The sequence below is a fragment of the Neoarius graeffei genome, chromosome 8 (genome assembly GCF_027579695.1).
Source record: "Neoarius graeffei isolate fNeoGra1 chromosome 8, fNeoGra1.pri, whole genome shotgun sequence".
NCBI classification, from domain to species: Eukaryota; Metazoa; Chordata; class Actinopteri; order Siluriformes; family Ariidae; genus Neoarius; species Neoarius graeffei.
This window is the reverse complement of record NC_083576.1, coordinates 51840590-51867961: the sequence shown is the minus strand read 5'-3', so window position 1 is coordinate 51867961 and position 27372 is coordinate 51840590. Positions and strand designations below refer to the sequence as shown.

Here is a 27372-nt window from a genome sequence, read left to right as displayed (position 1 = left end):
GACATATCAAATGTTAAACTGAGAAAATGTATCATTTAAAGAGAAAAATTAGGTGATTTTAAATTTCATGACAACAACACATCTCAAAAAAGTTGGGACAAGGCTATGTTTACCACTGTGAGACATCCCCTTTTCTCTTTACAACAGTCTGTAAACGTCTGAAGACTGAGGAGACAAGTTGCTCAAGTTTAGGGATAGGAAGGTTAACCCATTCTTGTCTAATGTAGGATTCTAGTTGCTCAACTGTCTTAGGTCTTTTTTGTCGTATCTTCTGTTTTATGATGCACCAAATGTTTTCTATGGGTGAAAGATCTGGACTGCAGGCTGGCCAGTTCAGTACCCGGACCCTTCTTCTATGCAGCCATGATGCTGTAATTGATGCAGTATGTGGTTTGGCATTGTCATGTTGGAAAATGCAAGGTCTTCCCTGAAAGAGACATTATCTGGATGGGAGCATATGTTGCTCTAGAACCTGGATATACTTTTCAGCATTGATGGTGTCTTTCCAGATGTGTAAGCTGCCCAGGCCACACGCACTAATGCAACCCCATACCATCAGAGATGCAGGCTTCTGAACTGAGCGCTGATAACAACTTGGGTCGTCCTTCTCCTCTTTAGTCCAAATGACACGGCGTCCCTGATTTCCATAAAGAACTTAAAATTTTGATTCGTCTGACCACAGAACAGTTTTCCACTTTGCCACAGTCCATTTTAAATGAGCCTTGGCCCAGAGAAGACGTCTGCGCTTCTGGATCATGTTTAGATACGGCTTCTTCTTTGAACTATAGAGTTTTAGCTGGCAACGGCGGATGGCACGGTGAATTGTGTTCACAGATAATGTTCTCTGGAAATATTCCTGAGCCCATTTTGTGATTTCCAATACAGAAGCATGCCTGTATGTGATGCAGTGCCATCTAAGGGCCCAAAGATCACGGGCACCCAGTATGGTTTTCTGGCCTTGACCCTTACGCACAGAGATTCTTCCAGATTCTCTGAATCTTTTGATGATATTATGCACTGTAGATGATGATATGTTCAAACTCTTTGCAATTTTACACTGTCGAACTCCTTTCTGATATTGCTCCACTATTTGTCGGCACAGAATTAGGGGGATTGGTGATCCTCTTCCCATCTTTACTTCTGAGAGCCCCTGCCACTCCAAGATGCTCTTTTTATACCCAGTCGTGTTAATGACCTATTGCCAATTGACCTAATGAGTTGCAATTTGGTCCTCCAGCTGTTCCTTTTTTGTACCTTTAACTTTTCCAGCCTCTTATTGCCCCTGTCCCAACTTTTTTGAGATGTGTTGCTGTCATGAAATTTCAAATGAGCCAATATTTGGCATGAAATTTCAAAATGTCTCCCTTTCAACATTTGATATGTTGTCTATGTTCTACTGTGAATACAATATCAGTTTTTGAGATTTGTAAATTATTGCATTCCGTTTTTATTTACAATTTGTACTTTGTCCCACATGTTCTCCCCGTGTCCGCGTGGGTTTCCTCCGGGTGCTCCGGTTTCCCCCACAGTACAAAGACATGCAGGTTAGGTTAACTGGTGACTCTAAGTTGACCGTAGGTGTGAATGGTTGTCTGTGTCTATGTGTCAGCCCTGTGATGACCTCGCGACTTGTCCAGGGTGTACCCCGCCTCTCGCCCATAGTCAGCTGGGATAGGCTCCAGCTTGCCTGCGACCCTGTAGAACAGGATAAAGCGGCTACAGATAATGAGGTGAGATGAGACTTTGTCCCAACTTTTTTGGAATCGGGGTTGTATAACACAGACCTCTATAGTATCAACCAATTAAAGTTGATATTCATTGAAACACTGTACAATGCAACAATGGTGTCAAATGGGCCCTAGCCAGGGGCGGCACAGTGGTGTAGTGGTTAGCACTGTCGCCTCACAGCAAGAAGGTCCTGGGTTCGAGCCTAGCAGCCGATGGGGGCCTTTCTGTGTGGAGTTTGCATGTTCTCCCCGTGTCTGCGTGGGTTTCCTCCGGGTGCTTCGGTTTTTCCCACAGTCCAAAGACATGCAGGTTAGGTTAATTGGTGGCTCTAAATTGACCGTAAATGTGAATGGTTGTTTATCTCTATGTGTCAGCCCTACGATGACCTGGTGACTTGTCCAGGGTGTACCCTGCCTCTCGCCCATAGTCAGCTGGGATAGGCTCCAGCTTACCTGCGACCCTGCACAGGATAAGCACATACAGATAATGGATGGATGGATGGGTCCTAGCCATTACTCTTACGTTCTCGAAACTGAGCCAGGTATTTTATTAAGAGCCTGCATGAGTTCATAATTTCTTGCTCTTTGTTGACTGTTATTAGCCCATTGTTGTGCACACTGTTGTGATCCCAAAGTTTTCTGATCAATTGCATTCAGGTGACTGGGAGCAGTTGAATTTGAAAAAAAAAGAACAAGTCAGTTGTGCTCGGAAACTGGTACAAACAAACCACTAAAAAGAGTCGTTCAAGATTAACAATGACTTGTTCGTGAACTGCACATCCCTAATTCCATGGGTGAGTCTCGTTTAAAGATGTTAGTCAATCAGAGTGAAGCAACTGACATATTTAATATTTACTGTAAATGCACAGCTGTAAAATCAGCCGGTCTTATTTTGTAGGGTTTTCATCTCATACTAAAACAACATGAGAAAAAAGAACCAAGGTGTTTAAAAAAAAATCTCACAAGCTTTACAAAGGCATCTCGGGGAATAACATAAAACAATTAAAAAGTATATAGCATGTCCCCTTTAAGAAAATGTACTCTCTATTGCTGTGTATACGCGCTTTTCACTGACATAACACATTTTTGTTTATCACGCAGTGTCCGCCATATTGCCGGGCAAACAAAGAAACATGGCCGGGACAGTTAATAATGAAAATCGAGATGAGTGCAGTCAGTGCAGTCTCTCAGAAACGCTTAAAAAATTTTTGATTATATCAGCAGATCGCATTACATTGACAAGCTGAAACATGCAGGCATCACAGATCCATATAATTTACCCACAAATGTATTTATTCCACTTGAAAAGTGTACGTCAAACCAGCTACCGGATCTGGGACACTACGACATCCTGAACTATTTAGTATTTGGGATTTCTAAATACAACCCCGATTCCAAAAAAGTTGGGACAAAGTACAAATTGCATATAAAAACGGAATGCAATAATATACAAATCTCAAAAACTGATATTGTATTCACAATAGAACATAGACAACATATCAAATGTTGAAAGTGAGACATTTTGAAATTTCATGCCAAATATTGGCTCATTTGAAATTTCATGACAGCAACACATCTCAAAAAAGTTGGGACAGGGGCAATAAGAGGCTGGAAAAGTTAAAGGTACAAAAAAGGAACAGCTGGAGGACCAAATTGCAACTCATTAGGTCAATTGGCAATAGGTCATTAACATAACTGGGTATAAAAAGAGCATCTTGGAGTGGCAGGGGCTCTCAGAAGTAAAGATGGGAAGAGGATCACCAATCCCCCTAATTCTGCGCCGACAAATAGTGGAGCAATATCAGAAAGGAGTTTGACAGTGTAAAACTGCAAAGAGTTTGAACATATCATCATCTACAGTGCATAATATCATCAAAAGATTCAGAGAATCTGGAAGAATCTCCGTGTGTAAGGGTCAAGGCTGGAAAACCATACTGGGTGCCCGTGATCTTCGGGCCCTTAGATGGCACTGCATCACATACAGGCATGCTTCTGTATTGGAAATCACAAAATGGGCTCAGGAATATTTCTAGAGAACATTATCTGTGAACACAATTCACCGTGCCATCCGCCATTGCCAGCTAAAACTCTATAGTTCAAAGAAGAAGCCGTATCTAAACATGATCTAGAAGTGCAGACGTCTTCTCTGGGCCAAGGCTCATTTAAAATGGACTGTGGCAAAGTGGAAAACCGTTCTGTGGTCAGATGAATCAAAATTTGAAGTTCTTTATGGAAATCAGGGACGCCGTGTCATTCGGACTAAAAAGGAGAAGGACGACCCAAGTTGTTATCAGCGCTCAGTTCAGAAGCCTGCATCTCTGATGGTATGGGGTTGCATTAGTGCATGTGGCATGGGCAGCTTACACATCTGGAAAGACACCATCAATGCTGAAAGGTATATCCAGGTTCTAGAGCAACATATGCTCCCATCCAGATGACGTCTCTTTCAGGGAAGACCTTGCATTTTCCAACATGACAATGCCATACCACATACTGCATCAATTACAGCATCATGGCTGCGTAGAAGAAGGGTCCGGGTACTGAACTGGCCAGCCTGCAGTCCAGATCTTTCACCCATAGAAAACATTTGGCGCATCATAAAACGGAAGATACGACAAAAAAGACCTAAGACAGTTGAGCAACTAGAATCCTACATTAGACAAGAATGGGTTAACCTTCCTATCCCTAAACTTGAGCAACTTGTCTCCTCAGTCCCCAGACGTTTACAGACTGTTGTAAAGAGAAAAGGGGATGTCTCACAGTGGTAAACATGGCCTTGTCCCAACTTTTTTGAGATGTGTTGTTGTCATGAAATTTAAAATCACCTAATTTTTCTCTTTAAATGATACATTTTCTCAGTTTAAACATCTGATATGTCATCTATGTTCTATTCTGAATGAAATATGGAATTTTGAAACTTCCACATCATTGCATTCCGTTTTTATTTACAATTTGCACTTTGTCCCAACTTTTTTGGAATCGGGGTTGTACACTGGAGATGCTAAAGCCAGACAAAAGTACCAATATTTCGAGGCAGGTTTTGTGCTGCAATGTTATGGGAAATTCCTGATAAAGAAAAAGACCTTTTTATGACAAAGGTAAGCTCAAACATGGACTTCTAATAGTAATAAACAAGCCAGGGCCTTGATCTAGTGTATTTTATGGTGTTTAGCTGAGTTTACATTATCAATATATAACAAACATGCTGCTAGTCTAGCCAAGCATTAGGTCTCATAAAATATATCGCATCCAAAGCCCACATTCAATCATTCATTTTATTTCCACTTTATTTAAATTAATTAGCTGGTTATATTGGTGGAGGAAGTGCATTTTAACGTTCATACATTTGCCCTTTGGCATGTTTTTTGTAGTGCAGTAGAGCTGCGAAGTATGACATGCTTGTGTATTTGCCAGTAGACTGTACTGATTAGTGCCAAACCATGCAACCTGTTAAAAGCTTTATTATCTAGACCAAAGTTCTGTCCATCTCACACCAACTTATGGACTTGTTGAATAGTAACTTGAGTACACTGAGGCTAGATCTACAGTGGTGCTTGAAAGTTTGTGAACCTTTTAGAATTTTCTATATTTCTGCATAAATATGACCTAAAACATCATCAGATTTTCACACAAGTCCTAAAAGTAGATAAAGAGAACCCAGTTAAACAAATGAGACAAAAATATTATACTTGGTCATTTATTTACTGAGGAAAATGATCCAATATTACATATCTGTGAGCGGCAAAAGTATGTGAACCTTTGCTTTCAGTATCTGGTGTGACCCCCTTGTGCAGCAATAACTGCAACTAAACATTTCCAGTAACTGTTGATCAGTCCTGCACACCGACTTGGAGGAATTTTAGCCCATTCCTCTGTACGGAACAGCTTCAAGTCTGGGATGTTGGTGGGTTTCCTCACATGAACTGCTCGCTTCAGGTCCTTCCGCAACATTTTGATTGGATTAAGGCCAGGACTTTGATTTGGCCATTCCAAAACATTAACTTTATTCTTCTTGGTAGAAAGACTTGTGTGCTTAGGGTCGTTGTCTTGCTGCATGACTCACCTTCTCTTGAGATTCAGTTCATGGACAGATGTCCTGACATGTTCCTTTAGAATTCGCTGGTATAATTCAGAATTCATTGTTTCATCAATGATGGCAAGCCGTCCTGGCCCAGATGCAGCAAAACAGGCCCAAACCATCATACTACCATGTAGTATTCGACCAGGTGGTTGAAGCACAGAAGCACGGCAGCACAGAAGCACGGCAGGCCAGAACTGAGTTCTCAACAAACTTTTTATTTTTTAGCTTTTCAGCCACACACACACACACACACACACACACACACACAAGTGTTCTGGTTGGGGAGAGAGCTCCCTTTCTCTGCTCTCCTCTCCTTTTAAAGGGTGCGGTCACTGGGGAAGACACACAAACACAGGTTAATTCCCATCAGGTGCAATGATTCCACCACTTACCTTCCCTGACTCCACCCTCCATTCACAGACCAATGCTTGGCCACACCCCCGCTGCCACATACCACCACCATGTTTCACACATGGGATAAGGTTCTTATGCTGGAATGCTGTGTTTTCCTTTCTCCAAACATAACGCTTCTCAGTTAAACCAAAAAGTTCTATTTTGGTCTCATCTGTCCACAAAACATTTTTCCAATAGCCTTCTGGCTTGTCCATGTGATCTTTAGCAAACTGCAGACAAGCAGCAATGTTGTTTTTGGAGAGCAGTGGCTTTCTCCTTGTAACCCTGCCATGCACACCATTGTTGTTCAGTGTTCTCCTGATGGTGGACTCATGAACATTAACATTAGCCAATGTGAGAGAGGCCTTCAGTTGCTTAGAAGTTACCCTGGGGTCCTTTGTGACCTCGCCGACTATTACACGCCTTGCTCTTGGAGTGATCTTTGTTGGTCGACCACTCCTGGGGAGGGTAACAATGGTCTTGAATTTCCTCCATTTGTACACAATCTGTCTGACTGTGGATTGGTAGAGTCCAAACTCTTTAGAGATGGTTTTGTAACCTTTTCCAGCCTGATGAGCATCAACAACGCTTTTTCTGAGCTCCTTAGAAATCTCCTTTGTTCGTGCCATGATACACTTCCACAAACATGTTTTGTGAAGATCAGACTTTGATAGATCCCTGTTCTTTAAATAAAACAGGGTGCCCACTCACACCTGATTGTCATCCCATTGATTGAAAACACCTGACTCTAATTTCACCTTCAAATTAACTGCTAATCCTAGAGGTTCGCATACTTTTGCCACTCACAGATATGTAATATTGGATCATTTTCCTCAATAAATAAATGACCAAGTATAATATTTTTGTCTCATTTGTTTAACTGGGTTCTCTTTATCTACTTTTAGGACTTGTGTGAAAATCTGATGATGTTTTAGGTCATATTTATGCAGAAATATAGAAAATTCTAAAGGGTTCACAAACTTTCAAGCACCACTGTAGATCTATGGGATTTTTATAACTGAATGTCTTTGAGCTAGAAAAAGTGTTAGGAGAAATGTGCACAGAGCTTTCACACTAACCTAATATAAAATGTTCTCCACGCACACGGGAATACTTTGTTGACATCCAGGCTTCCTGTTTAACTGCAGCTCACCATTTTTCTTACCTTTCTGGGTTTGCTGGGAAGCAGTTGAACCAGGCTTATCTCAGCATCTGTTATTACGTCCAAAAGCACTACAGGTCTCTGGCATTGTTCTTTTAGATGTAACTTCTACAAGTTTATCTGTAGATGTACTGAATTGGGCTTACAATCACTCGCATACTCTTGTGCCGGTTGTTGTCAAACACAAAGCTTGCCTGGCAACATGGCCAGATAAACAAATATGCAGTTATGATGACATCATGTGAAAGGCCGCTATAGGTTTTAAAAAGGAATTAGGAACTCATAGTGCAACTTGGGAGAAATCATAGTGAGGAAAATAGATTTTGGTGATTGCCATGCCTTTTCGAACAGAAAAAAAACAACACAAAACTGTGCAGTATTGTGAATTGGATGCAGTACAACACCTCAGCACTACTGTATTATACACTTTGCTATACTGAAAACACATCCATTCGTTCATCCATTACCTGCGTTGTCCAGAAAGAGTCTCATCTGGATCAAAGTTGACAGGCTGAATGATTAGTGCCCGCTCCACCGGTGGGGTCACTGCACGAGCCTTGCGCTGGGGTGTGTGTGAACACATGCTGCTCACCTGAAAAACAAAGACTATTTAGGTCTACATGCCTAACTGCTTATTGTCACACTGAATAATATGCCCAAAAGATTAAACCTATTGTACGGAAGCCGTGAGAGGCCCTTCATATAATCTTTTTTTATTTACCTTGTTATCCTGAGATAATGACATAATTAATTCAGGATCTTGAGAAAACAACACAACTAATTCGAGATCTCGAGAAAACAAAACCGTTATTCTGAGATAATGACATGATTAATTCAGAATGTTGAGAAAACAACACAACTAATTAGAGATCTTGAGAAAACAAGACAATTATTCCGTGATCTCAAAAAAACAAAATAATTATTTCATGATCTCGAGGTAAACAGCTGAGATTTCTTAGCCTGGGCCCGCCCATCCTAAGCGTGACGCAACATGAGGGCCTGTTGCGAGCTTAGTCTGGCCAGGCAAGCTATCTACAGCTCTTCCAAGCTCCCGAAAAATCGGGACCCAATCAACTTTGAGCATCTCCAACGGCCCTGGGTAGAGGCGTGTTCAAGGCAGTGACGTAGTAGAACTGCGACCGGAAGCCATAGATTGTTTACAGAATCTATGCCGGAAGTGCTTCATTCACTAGAAACATTACGAACATGGAGCAAGTTCTCATTGAAAACGGAGCAAAGAGCAGCCCTGGAGGTATTTATTGAAAGGAAGGACGTTTTCGCCTTGCTCCCGACCGACTTCGGTAAGAGTTTAATCTACCAGTTAGCCCCGTCGCGTCACATACGTCAGAGGAAAGAGTGATGTGATTGGTTTAAGCTTCGTCACAGCCTTTTCTGGCTTCGACCAGTAGCAAACTGAGGCATTTCAGGGAGGCGGGTCAACCACGGGCTCTGGGAAACGGTTGGGCTTAATATCTTGGCCAGACCAATAGCTTGGAGAGCTTTGCAGTCGCGTTAGCCAGGCTAGAGATTTCTAGCAGAGCTGTGCCCCCCCGTGGGTCAGACAACGAAGACTTAGAAATTGGCGGACATGTAACAGAGCAGAAACAGAGCAGAAATGTTTTTTTACGATGCCTTGAGAGAGAGGGCCAGTCTTCTGCGGAGGTGCCGCGGACTAATTTTGAAATTATCTCTTATTAAAAGACTTAATGCAGTCTCTCCCTGTGTCAACCCCTGATCAAAATATTGCCTTCTTAGGTGATCGATTATTCCAGACATTCTAATGACCAAAGTTGCATCTATACAGAATGAGAAATAGCCCCAAAGTCAGCATATCACAAGTCTCTTGGCGCACCTGAATGAACCATTTCTCAGTTGTTTACTCGAGATCATGAAATAATTGTTTTGTTTTCTCGAGATCTCGAAATAACGGTTTTGTTTTCTCGATATCTCGAATTAGTTGTGTTGTTTTCTCGAGATCCTGAATTAATTATGTCGTTATCTCGGGATAACAAGGTGAATAAAAAAAAGGATTATATGAAGGGCCTCTCTCGGCTTCCGTACTATTGTGACACACTGCACACATTGTTTTGTATGGTAGCGTGCAGCTTTGAACAGGGCCTAAGCATTTCATTCAGAGTCGAGGCTGTGTGCAAAAAAAACAAAAAAACAAACAAACAAAAAAAAAACCTTGTCAACTTGTAGTTCCCTTGGGGGAATTCCCGCTGACATCTTAAAGGCCTTCCAAGTGTAAAAGTGCACAGTGAAAACATTTCTGGAATGCAGGGCAAGAGGGAAGACTAATGAGCCAGAACGCCCTGAAACTTTTCCCCTTATTCAGCTAATCGCTTGGCTTGCCGCACAGCCAGTTTGTTTATTTGGGCGACGTGTGACAATAGGATTTACATAACAAAGCTACACCACTGTCAAGCTAGTCAACCACTTGCACCTTGTTCTTTCACTAATCATCAGCCTGCGCAGCCTCTTGTTCTCTCTGATAAACACCATTGTTTTTATATAGGACAACATCATCATATTAAACACAGAGGCCCTTCTCTGTGCAGAGATGATAATAGAAAGTGTCTATTGTATTCAGGTGCAATAAAAATGCAAATGCATGTTACTGTTTAGCCTATGCTTTAATGAATTGCTGCTGGATTAATTTCCCAAGGGGACTGGGAACTTAATTCTTAATTCTGGACTGAATTCTGCGGTGTAATGTTAGCGGCTAATTGTGCCCGGCTGGCTATAAGTGAATATGTGCAGTACACCAGCTGCAGAATACCAATGGGACCAAGCATTGCATAGACGTCTTCATCAAGGCATGGGGGAGAGGAGCCAGACACACACACATACATATATATGCACACCTGTGTAATCGCTGCAGCATACGGTACGTGCAATTACAACCAACAACTATTTCAATACATTTTCCATATTTTGAGAAATAAAAAAAAAAAAACAGAAAATGCTAAATGAAACTCAGGTATAACAGACATCTAAAACAAATTTGCTGTATTTCATCAATACACATTTCTGTAACTGTACTATATTGTAGAATGCATTCATATATTTCATTTGTATATTAAGGTTGTATTTGTGTATTTGTAACATAGTTGTGTGAGTCTGATTATGTCTAAACAGAACAAAATCTTCAGAAGAGCGTTCATGAAAGCATTGGATAAAGCTCTGTAAACACAGCTTGTATAATACAATTTGTCATGTCTGTCTCATTCTCACGCACATTGTGAGAGTGTAACACTTGTAGTTTTGAATCCATGTTATATAATCATAAAGGTAAACAAACATTCACTGAGATTCCCTTCAGCTTCCATTATCAATGTGTTTTGAAGACATGGGCTTTCTGTTCTATTCTCAGCACAGAACATGTTGAATGATGCCCTGTGATTACCTGAGTAGTCATTTAAATCACACTGTGTTTATCTCATCTCATCTCATTATCTCTAGCCGCTTTATCCTGTTCTACAGGGTCACAGGCAAGCTGGAGCCTATCCCAGCTGACTACGGGCGAAAGGCGGGGTACACCCTGGACAAGTCGCCAGGTCATCACAGGGCTGACACATAGACACAGACAACCATTCACACCCACATTCACACCTACGGTCAATTTAGAGTCACCAGATAACCTAACCTGCATATCTTTGGACTGTGGGGGAAACCGGAGCACCCGGAGGAAACCCACGCGGACATGGGGAGAACATGCAAACTCCACACAGAAAGGCTCTCGCTGGCCACGGGGCTCGAACCCGGACCTTCTTGCTGTGAGGCGACAGCGCGAACCACTACACCACCGTGACGCCCCACTGTGTTTATGTTTGTATTAAATTTATTTTTTGTAAATGGCCAGGAATTTTTGTATGGTTGTCTTCTATTGTCTCCTCTTTTCTAGGCTTATTGGAAAAGTATTCATCCCCCTTGGTGTTTGTCCTGTTTTGTTACATAACAAGCTGGAATTAAAATGAATTTTTGGAGGGTTAGCACCATTTGATTTACACAACATGCCTACACCTTTAAAGGTGCAAATAATTGTTTTATTGTGACACAAACAATAATTAAGATGAAAAAACAGAAATCTGGAGTGTGCATAGGTATTCACTCCCTTTCCTATGAAACCCCTAAATAAGAGCTGGTCCAACCAATTCACTTCATAAGTCACATAATTAGTTGATTAAGATCCACCTGTGTGTAATCAAAGTGTCACATGATCTGTCACATGATGTCTGAATAAATCCCCCTGTTCTGGAAGGACCCTGACTCTGCAGCACTACTAAGCAAACAATATGAAACCCAAGGAGCCTCCAAACAGGTCAGAGACAAAGTTGTGGAGAAGCATAGATCAGGGTTGGGTTATAAAAATATCCCAAACTTTGAATATCCCAGGGAGCACCATTAAATCCATTATAGCAAAATGGAAAGTAAATGTCACCACTAAACACCTGATAAAAGGCGGCTGCCCACCAAAACTCACAGACCGGGCAAAGGGCATTAATCAGAGATGCAACAAAGATACCAAAGAGAACACTGAAGGAGCTGCAAAGATCCACAGCGGAGATGGGAGTATCTGTCCATAGGATCACTTTAAGCCGTACACTCCACAGAGTGGGCCTTTATGGAAGAGTGGCCAGAAAAAAGTAACTGCTTAAGAAAACACATTTGGAGATTGCCCAACAGTATGTGGCAGACTCCCCAAACACATGGAAGAAGATTCTCTGGTCAAATGAGACTAAAATTGATCTTTTTGGCCATCATGGGAAATGCCATGTGTGGTGCAAACCCAACACCCTGAGAACACCGTTCCTACAGTGAAGCATGGTGGTGGCAGCATCATGCTGTGGGGATATTTTTCATCTGCAGGGACAGGAAAGCTGGCCAGGACTGAAGGAAAGATGGATGGCACTAAATACAGGGCAATTCTGTACGAAAACCTGTTTGAGTCAGCCAGAAGTTTGAGACTGGGACAAAGGTTCACGTTCCAGCAGGACAGTGACCATAAACATACCGCTAAAGCTACACTGGAGTGGGTTAAAGGGAAACATTTAAATGTCTTGGAATGGCCTAATCAAAGCCCAGACCTCGTTCCAATTGAGAATCTGTGGCATAACTTGAAGATTGCTGTACACCAACACAACCCATCTAACTTGAAGGAGCTGGAGCAGTTTTGCCTTGAGGAATGGGCAAAAATCCCAGTGGCTAGATGTGCTAAGCTAATAGAGACATACCCCAAGAGACTTTCAGCTGTAATGGCAGCAAAAGATGGCTCTACAAAGTACTGAATTTGGGGGGGGTAAATACCTATGCACACTCCAGATTTCTGTGGGGTTTTTTTTTCAAATTAATTATTGTTTGTGTCACAATAAAACAACAATTTTCACCTTTAAAGTAGTAAGCATGTTGTATAAATCAAATGGTGCTCACCCTCCAAAAATCCATTTTAATTCCAGTTTGTAATGCGACAAAACAGGATAAACACCAAGGGGGATGAATATTTTTGCAAGACACTGTATTTAGCATCCAGCCGTATAGCTAGTAGGAATAATATAAAATCAAGCAATGAATAAAACACTTCAGTATGTGCTGTTATAAGAAAATAATTAAAAAAGGGAACAACATCCTGATGTTTTATTCCAATTAAACCATCTCAACTTCCAAACCCTAAAGATTTTTAACTAAACAAACATCGCATTGTATGTTTTATCTGTTAAACAAATTGTCACTTACAGTGCCTTGAAAAAGTATTCATACCCCTTGAACTTTTTCACATTTTTCCACCTTACAACCATGAACTTAAAAGTTTTTTATTGAGATTTTATGTGATAGACCAACACAGAGTAGCACATAATTGTGAAGTGAAACGAAAATGATAAATGGTCTTCAAAATTTTCAACAAATAAAAATCTGAAAAATGTGGTGTGCATTAGTATTCAGCCCCCTGTACTCTGATACCTCTAAATACAATCCAATGCAATCAATTGCCTTCAGAAGTCATCTAATTAGTTAATAGAGTCCTACTGTGTGTAATTTACTCTCAGCATAAATACACTTGTTCTGTGAAGGCCTCGGTGGTTTGTTAGAGAACAATGAAGAACAAACAGCATCATGAAGAACAAAGAACTCACCAGACAGGTCAGGGATAAAGTTCTGGAGAAGTTTAAAGCAGGGTTAGGTTATAAAAAATATCCCAAGCTCTGAACATCTCAAGAAGCACTGTTCAATCCATCATTCAAAAATGGAAAAAGTATGGCACAACTGCAAACCTACCAAGACATGGCCGTCCACCTAAACTGACAGAGCGAGCAAGGAGAACACTGGTCAGAGAAGCAGCCAAGAGGCCCATGATCACTCTGGAGGAGCTGCAGAAATCCACAGCTCAGGTGAGAGAATCTGTGCACAGGACAACTATAAGTTGTACACTCCACAAATCTGGCCTATTTGGAAGAGTGGCAAGAAGAAAGCCATCGTTGAAAGACAGGCATAAGAAGTCCCGTTTTACAGTTTGCCAGAAGCCATGTAGGGGACACAGCAAACATGTGGAAGAAGGTGCTTTGGTCAGATGAAACCAAAGTTGAACTTTTTGGCCTAAATGCAAAGCGCTATGTGTGGCGGAAAACTAACACTGCTCATCACCCTGCACACACCATCCCCACTGTGAAACATGGTGGTGGCAGCATCATGCTATGGGGATGCTTTTCTTCAGGAAGGACAGGGAAGCTGGTCAGAGTTGATGGGAAGATGGATGGAGCTAAATACAGGGCAATCCTGGAAGAAAACCTGTTGGAGGCTGCAAAAGACTTGAGACTGGGAAGGAGATTCACCTTCCAGCAAGACAATGACCCTAAACATACAGCCAGAGCTACAATGGAATGGTTTAGATCAAAGAATATTCATGTGTTAGAATGGCCCAGTCAAAGTCCAGACCTAAATCCCATTGAGCATCTGTGGCAAGACTTGAAAATTGCTGTTCACAGACGCTCTCCATCCAATCTGGCTGAGCTTGAGCTATTTTGCAAAGAAGAATGGGCAAAAATTATAGTGTCTAGATGTGCAAAGCTGGTAGAGACATACCACAAAAGACTTGCAGCTGTAATTGCAGCAAAAGGTGGCTCTACAAAGTATTGACGCAGGGAGGCTGAATACTAATGCACACCACATTTTTCAGATTTTTATTTGTTGAAAATTTTGAAGACCATTTATCATTTTCGTTTCACTTCACAATTATGTGCTACTCTGTGTTGGTCTATCACATAAAATCTCAATAAAAAACTTTTAAGTTTGTGGCTGTAAGGTGGAAAAATGTGAAAAAGTTCAAGGGGTATGAATACTTTTTCAAGGCACTGTATTTTACAACAGATGTAAACCTTCATTCCCTTACCTGTGTTTCCCCCCCAATAAGACATATCTTGTCATGTTAAGACACTGCTAATCCCTCTGTCCTCAAGACTTTTCCTATGTTGGAGAATTTAAAGTTACAGTTTTAACTCTTACAAAATGCTGACACTGGAGACTCCTTCCAAAAATATGGAAATAAATATCTCAGCAAATAGCAAAAATAAATATTTCCCCCATGAATGGTCTCACACACACCCCACCCCAAATTGACCTTGGCACCCACTAGCCCACCCACTAGTCAACACTCACCTATCATAAGAAAACTACTGAGTGGAGAAGCTGGGGAAAACACATGCTTCCTCTAAGACACTTAAATCCAACCTCTGCATCTGTTGCCCATGCTGCATCACAGGGCATTGCAACACACTCAGAGGAAAGGGCTATTTACCCTGTTTTGCATACATGAGTTCACAGATGCCCACGGCGGCATGGTGGTGTAGTGGTTAGCACCGTTGCCTCACAGCAAGAAGGTTCTGGGTTTGAGCTCAGCAGTCGACGGGGGCCTTTCTGTGCGGAGTTTGCATGTTCTCCCCGTGTCCGCATGGGTTTCCTCCGGGTGCTCCGGTTTCTCCCACAGTCCAAAGACATGCAGGTTAGGTTAACTGGTGACTCTAAATTGACTGTAGGTGTGAATGTGAGTGTGAATGGTTGTCTGTGTCTATGTGTCAGCCCTGTGATGACCTGGCGACTTGTCCAGGGTGTACCCCGCCTTTCGCCCGTAGTCAGCTGGGATAGGCTCCAGCTTGCCTGCGACCCTGTAGAAGGATAAAGCGGCTAGAGATAATGAATGAATGAATGAATGAATGAATGAATGAATGGTCTCACACACACCCCACCCCAAATTGACCTTGGCACCCACTAGCCCACCCACTAGTCAACACTCACCTATCATAAGAAAACTACTGAGTGGAGAAGCTGGGGAAAACACATGCTTCCTCTAAGACACTTAAATCCAACCTCTGCATCTGTTGCCCATGCTGCATCACAGGGCATTGCAACACACTCAGAGGAAAGGGCTATTTACCCTGTTTTGCATACATGAGCTCACAGATGCCCACGGCGGCATGGTGGTGTAGTGGTTAGCACCGTTGCCTCACAGCAAGAAGGTTCTGGGTTTGAGCTCAGCAGTCGACGGGGGCCTTTCTGTGTGGAGTTTGCATGTTCTCCCCGTGTCTGTGTGGGTTTCCTCCGGGTGCTCCAGTTTCTCTCACAGTCCAAAGATTAGGCAGGTTAGGCTAATTAGTGGCTCTAAATTGACTGTAGGTGTGAATGGTTGTTTGTGTCTATGTGTCAGCCCTGCAATGATCTGGCGACTTGTCCAGGGTGTACCCCACCTCTCACCCATAGTCAGCTGGGATAGGCTCCAGTTTGCCTGTGACCCTGAACAGGATAAGCGGTTATGGATAATGGATGGACAGATGCCCACATGTTGCTCTGACAGACAGGGGAAGACACTAATGCCATCCTTCCATTAGGCCATTACAAATGTTTTTAATCTGTTGGAGCATCCATTATACAAGATCCTGTTGAAATTTCCACTGTAGAAATCATCATGTATTAAATGATTGCATTAATATAAACCTAGAACCTAGGACCCAGAACCTTCTTGCTGTGAGACGACAGTGCTAACCACTACACCACTGTGCCGCCACTACAAATGCATTTTGAGCTCAATGATATTACCACCAGTGTAGCTCAACAGAAACTTGGCAAACCTACAGGGGACTAGAATTTTGCTGAAGCACATGTAAAGACAGGAAGAGAGAAGGTGATCACACTATTCATAACAATTTAAATTCAATTTATATTCAATCCTGATGCAATATGCTGCATATTATTGTAAGTCCAGATTCTCTCTGCAACATTCACACTGTGCACACACTCTGCCAAACACACACTCGGACTAATTCACAGCCACAGCACACTCTCTTCTTCTAATGCTCTTCCTCTTGCTTTCTCTGGGGAAATCATTAGTGGCCAGCCTCTCCTGGTGTAATTTTGCATGTTCAGAGAAGCCTTTCCTGCCCCTGGACTTGATTAATGTGGGGCTTGTGCTTTTCCTCTGAGTCTGGCGGCTGCACATGTGGGACTCAGGGGACCTGTGGCACAGGGGAGAGTGTGGGTGAGATTGTTTCTCTCATTAGCAGAGTATTAGTAACATGGAGACATGGCAGCCATGATACCGGATAAGGCTGCTGAGGAGATAAGAGCCGTGTCAGTAAGGGTTCTGAAATATCTACCAAATCTTTTATCTGTACCTCACATACTTGGAGTGAGGTAAGGCATTAGCACTCAAGAAAACTCTTTCATGCTCACTCACACACTCTCCAACACAGCCCTGCACAGTTGCAACACATATAGAGTACATGCTGGATATTTGCTTTACAACTCCCATTCATGTGTAGTAAGCAGCAAAGTAGTTAAAGGAATACTCCAATGTTTCCAACTTGATCTCTTCAAAGACGTGGTTAGGTTAATATGGGACGGCCTTGGGCTGAGGTGCCCTTGAGCAAGGCACCTAACTCCCAACTGTTCCTCGGGCGCTGTTAGCATGGCTACCCACTGCTCTGGGTATGTGTGTGTGCTCATTGCTCACGTGTGTGTTCACTGCTTCAGATGGGTTAAATGCAGAGAAGAATTTCACAAGTGTGTGATGAATAAAGTTGTTGTTGTTCTTCTTCGTCCTAATGTATCTGTAGTAATCAAAAGTCAAAGTCCCTTCCCACGTGGCGCTGATCTCTGTTTCCATAGCCCTTGGCCTCTCACATACTGTAGCTAGGGTTACAGTGGGGTAACCATGAGAGTTTGACTCCCCACTCATAGGGTTACAGCGTGCCTTGCCAGACGGCAGTAGGTACCATTTTTACGATGGTCTTTGGTATGACCCGACCATGAACAGAACTCACGATCTCCCGCTCAAGAAGTAGACACGCTAACCACTAGGCCAACTCGCGGTATCTGTAGTAGTGGCGAATTGTTACTATTAGAGCTGGGACTTCAGCTCAGCCAAAACTTAGCCAGACACACCAAAAAGCAACAGGGCAAAGGATTTTGCAGGGGATTAGCGGCAGGGTGTAAGGTAGCTCCGTTGTGTGTAGTTGTCAATGTTGATTTTAAAAGTAACTAAGTCAATTACATAGGGAAATGGATACTTAAGTCTGAGTGAAAAATACTGTGGCGAGCGTGCGTGGAAGAAGAGTCTGGAGACAGAAATCTTAGTTTCTCAGTCGTTAGCCTGTGTTACTTGCTCTCGATAGCACTGGCTTGACGGCTTTATTAGCATTCACTAACACTACTGATGAACGCTACACCAGCTGAAAGGTTACTACACTGCTGCACTGATGGTGCCGACTAGCAGGCAAGCTAGCGTTGGCCTATGAGAAGGCCGAGGGCGATATAATTTTGGTCCCTCTCACTATAAATCAAAATCTGATTGGTTAATTTATCTGTCACTTCCTATGTAAACATACACTGCCATGGCCTTCTGTCCCGGCCATGAAGTCCTACCCAGTGAGTGAGCCAGCTCTAAACTTTTCTCTGCCTAGAGACAACAAACAAACAAAAAAAATCTAATTGGATAATGCGCATGTTTCCAGGACAGTAATGCTTTCATTTCTGAAGCAAACTTGATCGAAAATGAGGCCAAATTAGAATTAGAATTCAGTAATTATAATGAAATTATGAAAGAATGAAAGCAATTAAAGAATGAAAGAAATTAAACATAGCATTTGAAATGCTGATATGTTTGGGCCTTCTCTGAAGGTCTAGAAGGCCCTGACGGTTCCCCTCTGATCTGTAGGTATGTCTGATTATGGTTTTGATTTGTTTCCCTGGAAAATAATATAAAGACAGCTTTGTGTTTCAAGTAAATGGGTTTATGTAACTTCATAAAGAAAGTCTAAGGGCAATCATTAGAGTCAATAATGCGAAACATTTTTATAGAACACACTGATGAATATTTCCCCATGTGGGTTTGCTCTGGGTTCATCAGGTTCCTCTGACCTCTAAAAAACATGCTGGTAAAGAAACTGGCTATGGTTAATTGCTCCTAGGTGTGTGTGTGTGTGTGTGTGTGTGTGTGTGTGTGTGTGTGTGTGTGTAATGGACTGGCATCCCATCCAGGGTGTGTGCCTGGCTTGTGTTCCTGGGATATGCTCCAGATTCACCGTCACTGGGAGAAGGTGCTTACTAACAATGAATAAATGAATTAAATTCACGCATGAATTTATCAAAGGTGTTTGTAAATAAAGATCTTTGTATGTGTAATTTTTTTCTTTATACATAAAAAATGACAAGAACAGCTAAGCTATTTTCTTATGTCTGGGTTATGTCACTTTAAATTCATGTTTACATTACACTCGCCGTCCGCTTTTACAGGAACACCTGTACACCTGCTCATTTATGCAGTTATCCATTCAGTCAATCATGTGGCAGCAGCACAATGCATAAGATCATGCGGATACAGGTCAAGAGTTTCAGTGAATGCTCACGTCATATACTAGAATGAGGAAAAGTGTGATCTCTGTGACTTGACTATTAGTTGTTGGTGCCAGATGGACTGGTTGGATTCTTTTAGAAACTGCTGATCTCCTGGGTTTTTCACACACAACAGTCTCTAAAGTTTACACAGAATTGTGTGAAGGACATCGTCTGAGCAGAGGGTCTGCAGGCTGAAACACCTTATTGACGAGAGAGATTAGAGAACATCATTGATTGGTCGCTTGATTGGTTGATTGATTGGTAACTCAATCACGCTTTACAACCATGGTGAGCAGAAAAGCATCTCAGAACACACAAAGCATCAAATACTGAGGTGGATGAACTACAACAGCAGAAACCCACATCAGGCTCCACTCCTGTCAGCCAAGAACAGGAATCTGAGCCTATCATGGGCACCGACTCACCCAAACTGAACAGCTGAAGACTGGAAAAAGATCAAATTTTTGTTTTTTTCATCTTCAACTGTCCAGTCTGGGTGAGTCTGTGCCCATGATAGGCTCAGATCCCTGTTCTTGGCTGACAGAAGTGGAGCCTGTCGTGGTCTTCTGCTGTTGTAGCACATCCACCTCAACAGCCAATGATTTATGTATGTGGAGATGCTTTTCTCCTCACCATCAGAGGTGGACAAAGTACCTAACTTCATTCCTTAAGTCAAAGTACAGATCCCACTGGTCAAATGTTACTGCGATACAAGTGAAAGTTGTCCAGTCCATTCTGCCATCAACTGATCATGTTCAAATAATGTTGCTGAGAAATCATTGATCTTGATTTTATACAGTCTATGGACGACACATGACCCTAGTGATTACTGATCAGCTGTCTCAGTATCACCTGTGAAAAAACCAATCACGTTTTAGAAAAGAAAAGAAAAAAACATCCACTTTCAAAGCTGCTTCATAGTAATGAGTTCCGAGAACCTTGATAGAAATGTAGTGGAGTAAAAAGTACAATATTTGTCTTTCAAATGTAGTGAAGTTAAAGTTATAAGTTTCCAAAAAAATTTAATACTTAAGTAAGGATGGCATGGTGGTGTAGTGGTTAGCGCCATCGCTTCACAGCAAGAAGGTCTGGGTTCGAGCCACGTGGCCAGCGAGGGCCTTTCTGTGCGGAGTTTGCATGTTGTCTGCGTGGGTTTCCTCCGGGTGCTCCGCTTTCCCCCACAGTCCAAAGACATGCAGGTTAGGTTAACTGGTGACTCTAAATTGACCGTAGGTGTGAATGTGAGTGTGAATGGTTGTCTGTGTCTATGTGTCAGCCCTGTGATGACCTGGCAACTTGTCCAGGGTGTACCCCGCCTTTCGCCCGTAGTCAGCTGGGATAGGCTCCAGCTTGCCTGCGACCCTGTAGAACAGGATAAAGCGGCTACAGATAATGAGATGAGATGAGACTATAGACTTCCTGGCAGCTCAGCCCAAGCTGACCATTTTCCTCTGACCCCTCTTATCAACAAAGTGTTTGAAATACTCAAACCAGCTCATTTGGCACCAACAACCATGCCATGGTTCAAGTCACAGATATCACACTTTCCCCCCATTCTGATGTTTAATGTTAACATTAACCGAAGCTCTTGACCTGTATCTGCATAATGTTATGCACTGTGCTGCTGCTACATAATTGAGCAGGTGTACAGGTGTTCCTATTAAAGCAGATGGCGAGTGTATATGTTACAAACATTCACTGAGTTCAACAACACTTAGATTTCCATTAAACTTAAATATGGACCATTTTCATTTTTTTTCTCAGTACAGGAAAACATGCGATTCAATGATACTGGCACTACAGATGAAGTGAATATAGATCATGTTTAAAAAAACCATTCCTTGTCATGACCATGCATAAGTAAGTTATTGAATGCAGCATAAAAGTTTGCCTTGAAAATAAGTCATAAATTAGCTCATAAGAACAGCCTGCTTTCTGGAAATAAATGACTCGGCTGACTAACTGTTCCCCTTATGCCCACTCTAAAACTTTCTGACATCCTTAGATGCAGGAGAAGTCGACAAAATTGGTCCACTGAGGAGTGAAGAATAGTGGATACCCAAAGAGTGCACCAGACAGACATATTTTTCTCCTCGATGATGCCAAGTGGACAATCAGAGAGCAGGCAGTCTCCTTAGGGCAGCCATCCACATCCATCCATGTCCACCTCCTTTCATTTCCCATGAACATTCTGGCTGTGCGTTTACATGCATCCCTACTTTCTTCCCCTTGAGATATACACATCAAATTCCTCAACAGCTAGTCATGTTCTCGAAATCACTCTCCCCAATCCTTTAAAAAGCATTTTTCCCCTACATCTCTCTCTCTCTCTCTCTCTCTCTCTCGTGCCCTCAATTTATGTCTCTCTCTCATCTGCTCATCATCATTAGTTTTCTACTTCTGCTCAGTAACTGGTAAAAATAGTGCTTCATAAATCATGCATCCTTTCTTTGTCCCTCTTTGTCTCACACACAGATGTAATAGAGAAAAAAAATAGAACGAATGGAGATTTGATGAGAGGGGTTGTCATCTTGGTTGAGATGTGATATGGCAGTACTTAAGTATACAGTGGATATAAAAACTGTACACTCCCCATTAAAATAATAGTTTTTCTGATGTCAAAAAATGAGACCATGATCAATAATTTCAAAACTTTTCCCACCTTTAATGTGACCTATAACTTGTACAATTCAATTGAAAAACAAACAAATCTGTTAGGAGGAAAAACATCCATCCATCCATCCATCCATCCATTATCTGTAGCTGCTTATCCTGTTCTACAGGGTCGCAGGCAAGCTGGAGCCTATCCCAGCTGAATACGGGCGAGAGGCAGGGTACACCCTGGACAAGTCGCCAGGTCATCACAGGGCTGACAGGGAAAAACATAAAAAAAAAAAAGTACAATAAGCTGGTTGCATAAGTGTGCACACCCTTAAACAAATACTTTGTTGAAGCACCTTTTGATTGAATTGCAACGTTCAGTCTTTTTGGGTCAGAGTCTATCAACCTGCCACTTCTAGACTTGGCAATATTTGCCCACTCTTCCTTGCAAAAGCGCTCCAAATCTGTCAGATTGCGAGGGCATCTCTTGTGCACGGCCCTTTTCAGGTCACCCCACAGATTTTCTACTGGATTTACCGTAGGTCTGGGCTCTGGCTGAGCCATTCCAAAACTTTTTAGGGTCACTGTCATGCTGAAAGATGAAATTCCTCTTCATCTTCATCTTTCTAGCAGACACCTGAAGGTTTTGGGCCAAAATTGACTGGTATTTAGAACTGTTCATAATTCCCTCCACCTTGACTAAAGCCCCTGTTCCAGCTGAAGAAAAACAACCCCAAAACATGATGCTGCCACCACCATGCTTCACCGTGGGTATGGTGTTCTTTTGGTGATGTGCAGTGGTGTTTTTGCGCCAAACATACCTTTTGGAATTGTGGCCAAAAAGTTCAACCTTGGTTTCATCAGACCATAACACATTTTCCCACATGCTTTTGGGAGAGTTGATGTCTCATCACATCTCATTACCTCTAGCCACTTTATCCTGTTCTACAGGGTCGCAGGCAAGCTGGAGCCTATCCCAGCTGACTACGGGTGAAAGGCGGGGTACACCCTGGAGAAGTCGCCAGGTCATCACAGGGCTGACACATAGACACAGACAACCATTCACACTCACATTCACACCTACGGTCAATTTAGAGTCACCAGTTAACCTAACCTGCATGTCTTTGGACTGTGGGGGAAACCGGAGCACCTGGAGGAAACCCACGTGGACACAGGGAGAACATGCAAACTCCGCACAGAAAGGCCCTCGCCGGCCACAGGGCTCGAACCCGGACCTTCTTGCTGGGAGGCGACAGTGCTAACCACTACACCACCGTGCCGCCTGAGAGTTTATATATTTTTTTATTTTTTTGCAAAATCTAGCCAGGCCTGGATGTTTTTCTTTGTAAGAAAAGGGTTCCGTCTTGTGACCCTAACTCATAGTCCAGACATATGGAGAATATGGGAGATTGTTGTCACGTGTAGTACACAACCAGTACTTGCCAGAAATTCCTACAGCTCCTTCAGTGTTACTGTAGGCCTCTCGGCAGCCTCCCTGACCAGTTTTTGTCTTGTCTTTTCATCAATTTTGGAGGGACATCCAGTTCTCGGTAATGTCACTGTTGTCCCATATTTTCTCCAGTTCTTGATGACTGTCTTCACTGTGCTCCATGGTATATCTAATGCCGTGAAAATGTTTTTGTACCCTTCTCCTGACTGATACCTTTCAATAGTGAGATCCCTTTGATGCTTTGTAAGCTCTCTGCGAACCATGGCTTTTGCTAGAGGATGCAACTGAGTAAATATCAGGAAAATCCTACTAGGACAGCTGAACTTTATTTGGGGTTAATCAGAGTCATTTTAGTTGATGGCAGGTGTTTACCCCAAAAGACTGAATGCTGTAATTAAAAGGTGCTTCAGCAAAGTATTAGTTTAAAGGTGTACACACTTACGCAACTAGCCTATTGTACATTTTTTATTTTTTATGTTTTTTTCCCCCTGGGCGGCACAGTGGTGTAGTGGTTAGCACTGTTGCCTCACAGCAAGAAGGTTCTGGGTTTGAGCCCAGCGGTTGACAAGGGCCTTTCTGTGTGGAGTTTGCATGTTCTCCCCGTGTCTGCGTGGGTTTCCTCCGGGTGCTCTGGTTCCCCCCACAGTCCAAAGACATGCAGGTTAGGCTAATTGGTGGCTCCAAATTGACCGTAGGTGTGAATGGTTGTCTGTGTCTATGTGTCAGCCCTGCGATGATCTGGTGACTTGTCCAAGATGTACCCCGCCTCTGGCCCATAGTCAGCTGGGATAGGCTCCAGCTTGCCTGCGACCCTGTAGGACAGGATAAGCGGCTACAGATAATGGATGGATGTTTTTCCTCCTAACAGATTTGTTTGTTTTTCAATTGAATTGTACAAGTTACAGGTCACATTAAAGGTGGAAAAAGTTTTGAAATGATTTATCATGGTCTCATTTTTTTTTTTTTACATCAGAAAAACCTATAATTTTAACGGGGTGTTTATACTTTTTATATCCACTATCGATGAGATAAACTAAAAGCACATAATCACTCTGAAACATAGTACTTTTCCTCACAAGCAAGCAAAAGTGTTTCTTTTGGACTGATTAAGACTGACAACTTCAGACTGCTTTCCTGTGACAAAATATCAGCTTCCTGCTTGGGCACGCTCATTTAGTCTTACACCTTCTAAACATAGATCATGGATCACTCCTCTGGTTACACACTATAATCAATAGAGGACAGTTTACTTCTTTATACTCAAAACTCTCAAAACCACAGATACACACACTTAGATTCTTTTAACAGTACCGGTATGTCTGCATTACACATTTGATCTTTACTGAAGTCAAGGGCAAGGAGATTGCAATATGAAACTGCACTCTACTGTGATGTCAGTGCCCTACTGACGCCCTACTCCCTACAAGTTACAAAGTGTATTTGGGTATTATGTGTCCTCTGTTTACCTTATTTAAACACTAAGCTACTGTGGAATTTCAGGAACACACTCATCTTTTGGACATGGCTATTAGTGGCACAGCCAAGAACTCATTTCAGTGAGGGATGAAGAAATATACTTCAGCAAAATCACAATGTGGTCTGTACAATTATATCAATAAGCCTGACACACGTTCATTTTTGGTGGATGCCAAACAGTAGATGGAGTGATGGCACAAATTTATTTATCATTTAAGCTGCATTGTACCACCAACCAATTTTGCTATGTTTATAAAGTTGCCATTAAATACCTGTAAAGCAGCTTGATTGAAAATGATTCAAATAAATACTCTAGTCAGAGGGGAAATTACAACCCCAATTCCAAAAATGTTGGGACAAAGTACAAATTGTAAATAAAAACGGAATGCAATGATGTGGAAGTTTCAAAATTCCATATTTTATTCAGAATAGAACATAGATGACATATCAAATGTTTAAACTGAGAAAATGTATCGTTTAAAGAGAAAAATTAGGTGAGTTTAAATTTCCTGACAACAACACATCTCAAAAAAGTTGGGACAAGGCCATGTTTACCACTGTGAGACATCCCCTTTTCTCTTTACAACAGTCTGTAAACGTCTGGGGACTGAGGAGACAAGTTGCTCAAGTTTAGGGATAGGAATGTTAACCCATTCTTGTCTAATGTAGGATTCTAGTTGCTCAACTGTCTTAGGTCTTTTTTGTCGTATCTTCCGTTTTATGATGCACCAAATGTTTTCTATGGGTGAAAGATCTGAACTGCAGGCTGGCCAGTTCAGTACCCGGACCCTTCTTCTACGGAGCCATGATGCTGTAATTGATGCAGTATGTGGTTTGGCATTGTCATGTTGGAAAATGCAAGGTCTTCCCTGAAAGAGACGTCATCTGGATGGGAGCATATGTTGCTCTAGAACCTGGATATACCTTTCAGCATTGATGGTGTCTTTCCAGATGTGTAAGCTGCCCATGCCACACGCACTAATGCAACCCCATACCATCAGAGATGCAGGCTTCTGAACTGAGCGCTGATAACAACTTGGGTCATCCTTCTCCTCTTTAGTCTGAATGACACGGCGTCCCTGATTTCCATAAAGAACTTCAAATTTTGATTCGTCTGACCACAGAACAGTTTTCCACTTTGCCACAGTCCATTTTAAATGAGCCTTGGCCCAGAGAAGACGTCTGCGCTTCTGGATCATGTTTAGATACGGCTTCTTCTTTGAACTATCGAGTTTTAGCTGGCAACGGTGGATGGCATGGTGAATTGTGCTCACAGATAATGTTCTCTGGAAATATTCCTGAGCCCATTTTGTGATTTCCAATACAGAAGCATGCCTGTATGTGATGCAGTGCCGTCTAAGGGCCCAAAGATCACGGGCACCCAGTATGGTTTTCCGGCCTTGACCCTTACGCACAGAGATTCTTCCAGATTCTCTGAATCTTTTGATGATATTATGCATTGTAGATGATGATATGTTCAAACTCTTTGCAGTTTTACACTGTTGAACTCCTTTCTGATATTGTTCCACTATTTGTCGGCGCAGAATTAGGGGGATTGGTGATCCTCTTCCCATCTTTACTTCTGAGAGCCGCTGCCACTCCAAGATGCTCTTTTTATACCAATCATGTTAATGACCTATTGCCAATTGACCTTATGAGTTGCAATTTGGTCCTCCAGCTGTTCCTTTTTTGTACCTTTAACTTTTCCAGCCTCTTATTGCCCCTGTCCCAACTTTTTTGAGATGTGTTGCTGTCATGAAATTTCAAATGAGCTAATATTTGGCATGAAATTTCAAAATGTCTCACTTTCGACATTTGATATGTTGTCTATGTTCTATTGTGAATACAATATCAGTTTTTGAGATTTGTAAATTATTGCATTCCGTTTTTATTTACAATTTGTACTTTGTCCCAACTTTTTTGGAATCGGGGTTGTATTTTTAATCTCATAAAACAAGATCTGCAATTCTTTTTCTCCTTCTACAGTAAACCTGCATTACTTCATCAGCTGTCACCTATTGATATCCCTAAATTAAGAGTGTGGTGTTCAAACAGAAACAGGAAAATTACATAATCCCGTTTCTCATCATAGCAGCTCGTACCTAAAAAATGTGATGAAACAAACTAACAGATGTGTTCAGTTGATGTTTGGAGCAATTACTGTAAATACAGACTGTGGGACATGCTATTTGACACTGAATTTGCGCTAATGATTTAATGATTTTCATAAAAAGGTATATAGAATGAGCTGCATTGTGTGTGGGGTGGGGTATGTATTATGGTAGCATACACAAAAATTTCAAGGCCTTCAACTGAGAAATCCACCCCCTTAGCTATGCCACTGGTGGCTGTGTAATGGCAAAACATTCAAATTAGTGCACTATGTGACATATAATTAAATAATATTGGCTGGCTTTGAGTGGTCCATCAGATATATTCCATTCAGCTAACATGATATTGAACTCATCTTCAACTCATTCAGTATCATGCTAGCTGAATGGAATATATCTGATAGATCATGAAAAAAAAGCCAGCCAATATTATTATTATTATTATTATTATTATTATACATACAGTACAGACACACTCTCTTCATATC

General features: G+C 42.0%; 1 protein-coding gene across 1 annotated transcript in view; it reads right to left on the bottom strand.

Moving 5' to 3' along the window:
• Positions 1–27372, bottom strand: part of gpc3 (glypican 3) — a 277143-nt gene that overhangs the window by 108683 nt on the left and 141088 nt on the right. The window contains 1 exon segment of the mRNA XM_060927818.1: positions 7831–7955. Within this exon segment, the coding sequence (XP_060783801.1) occupies positions 7831–7955 (125 nt within the window).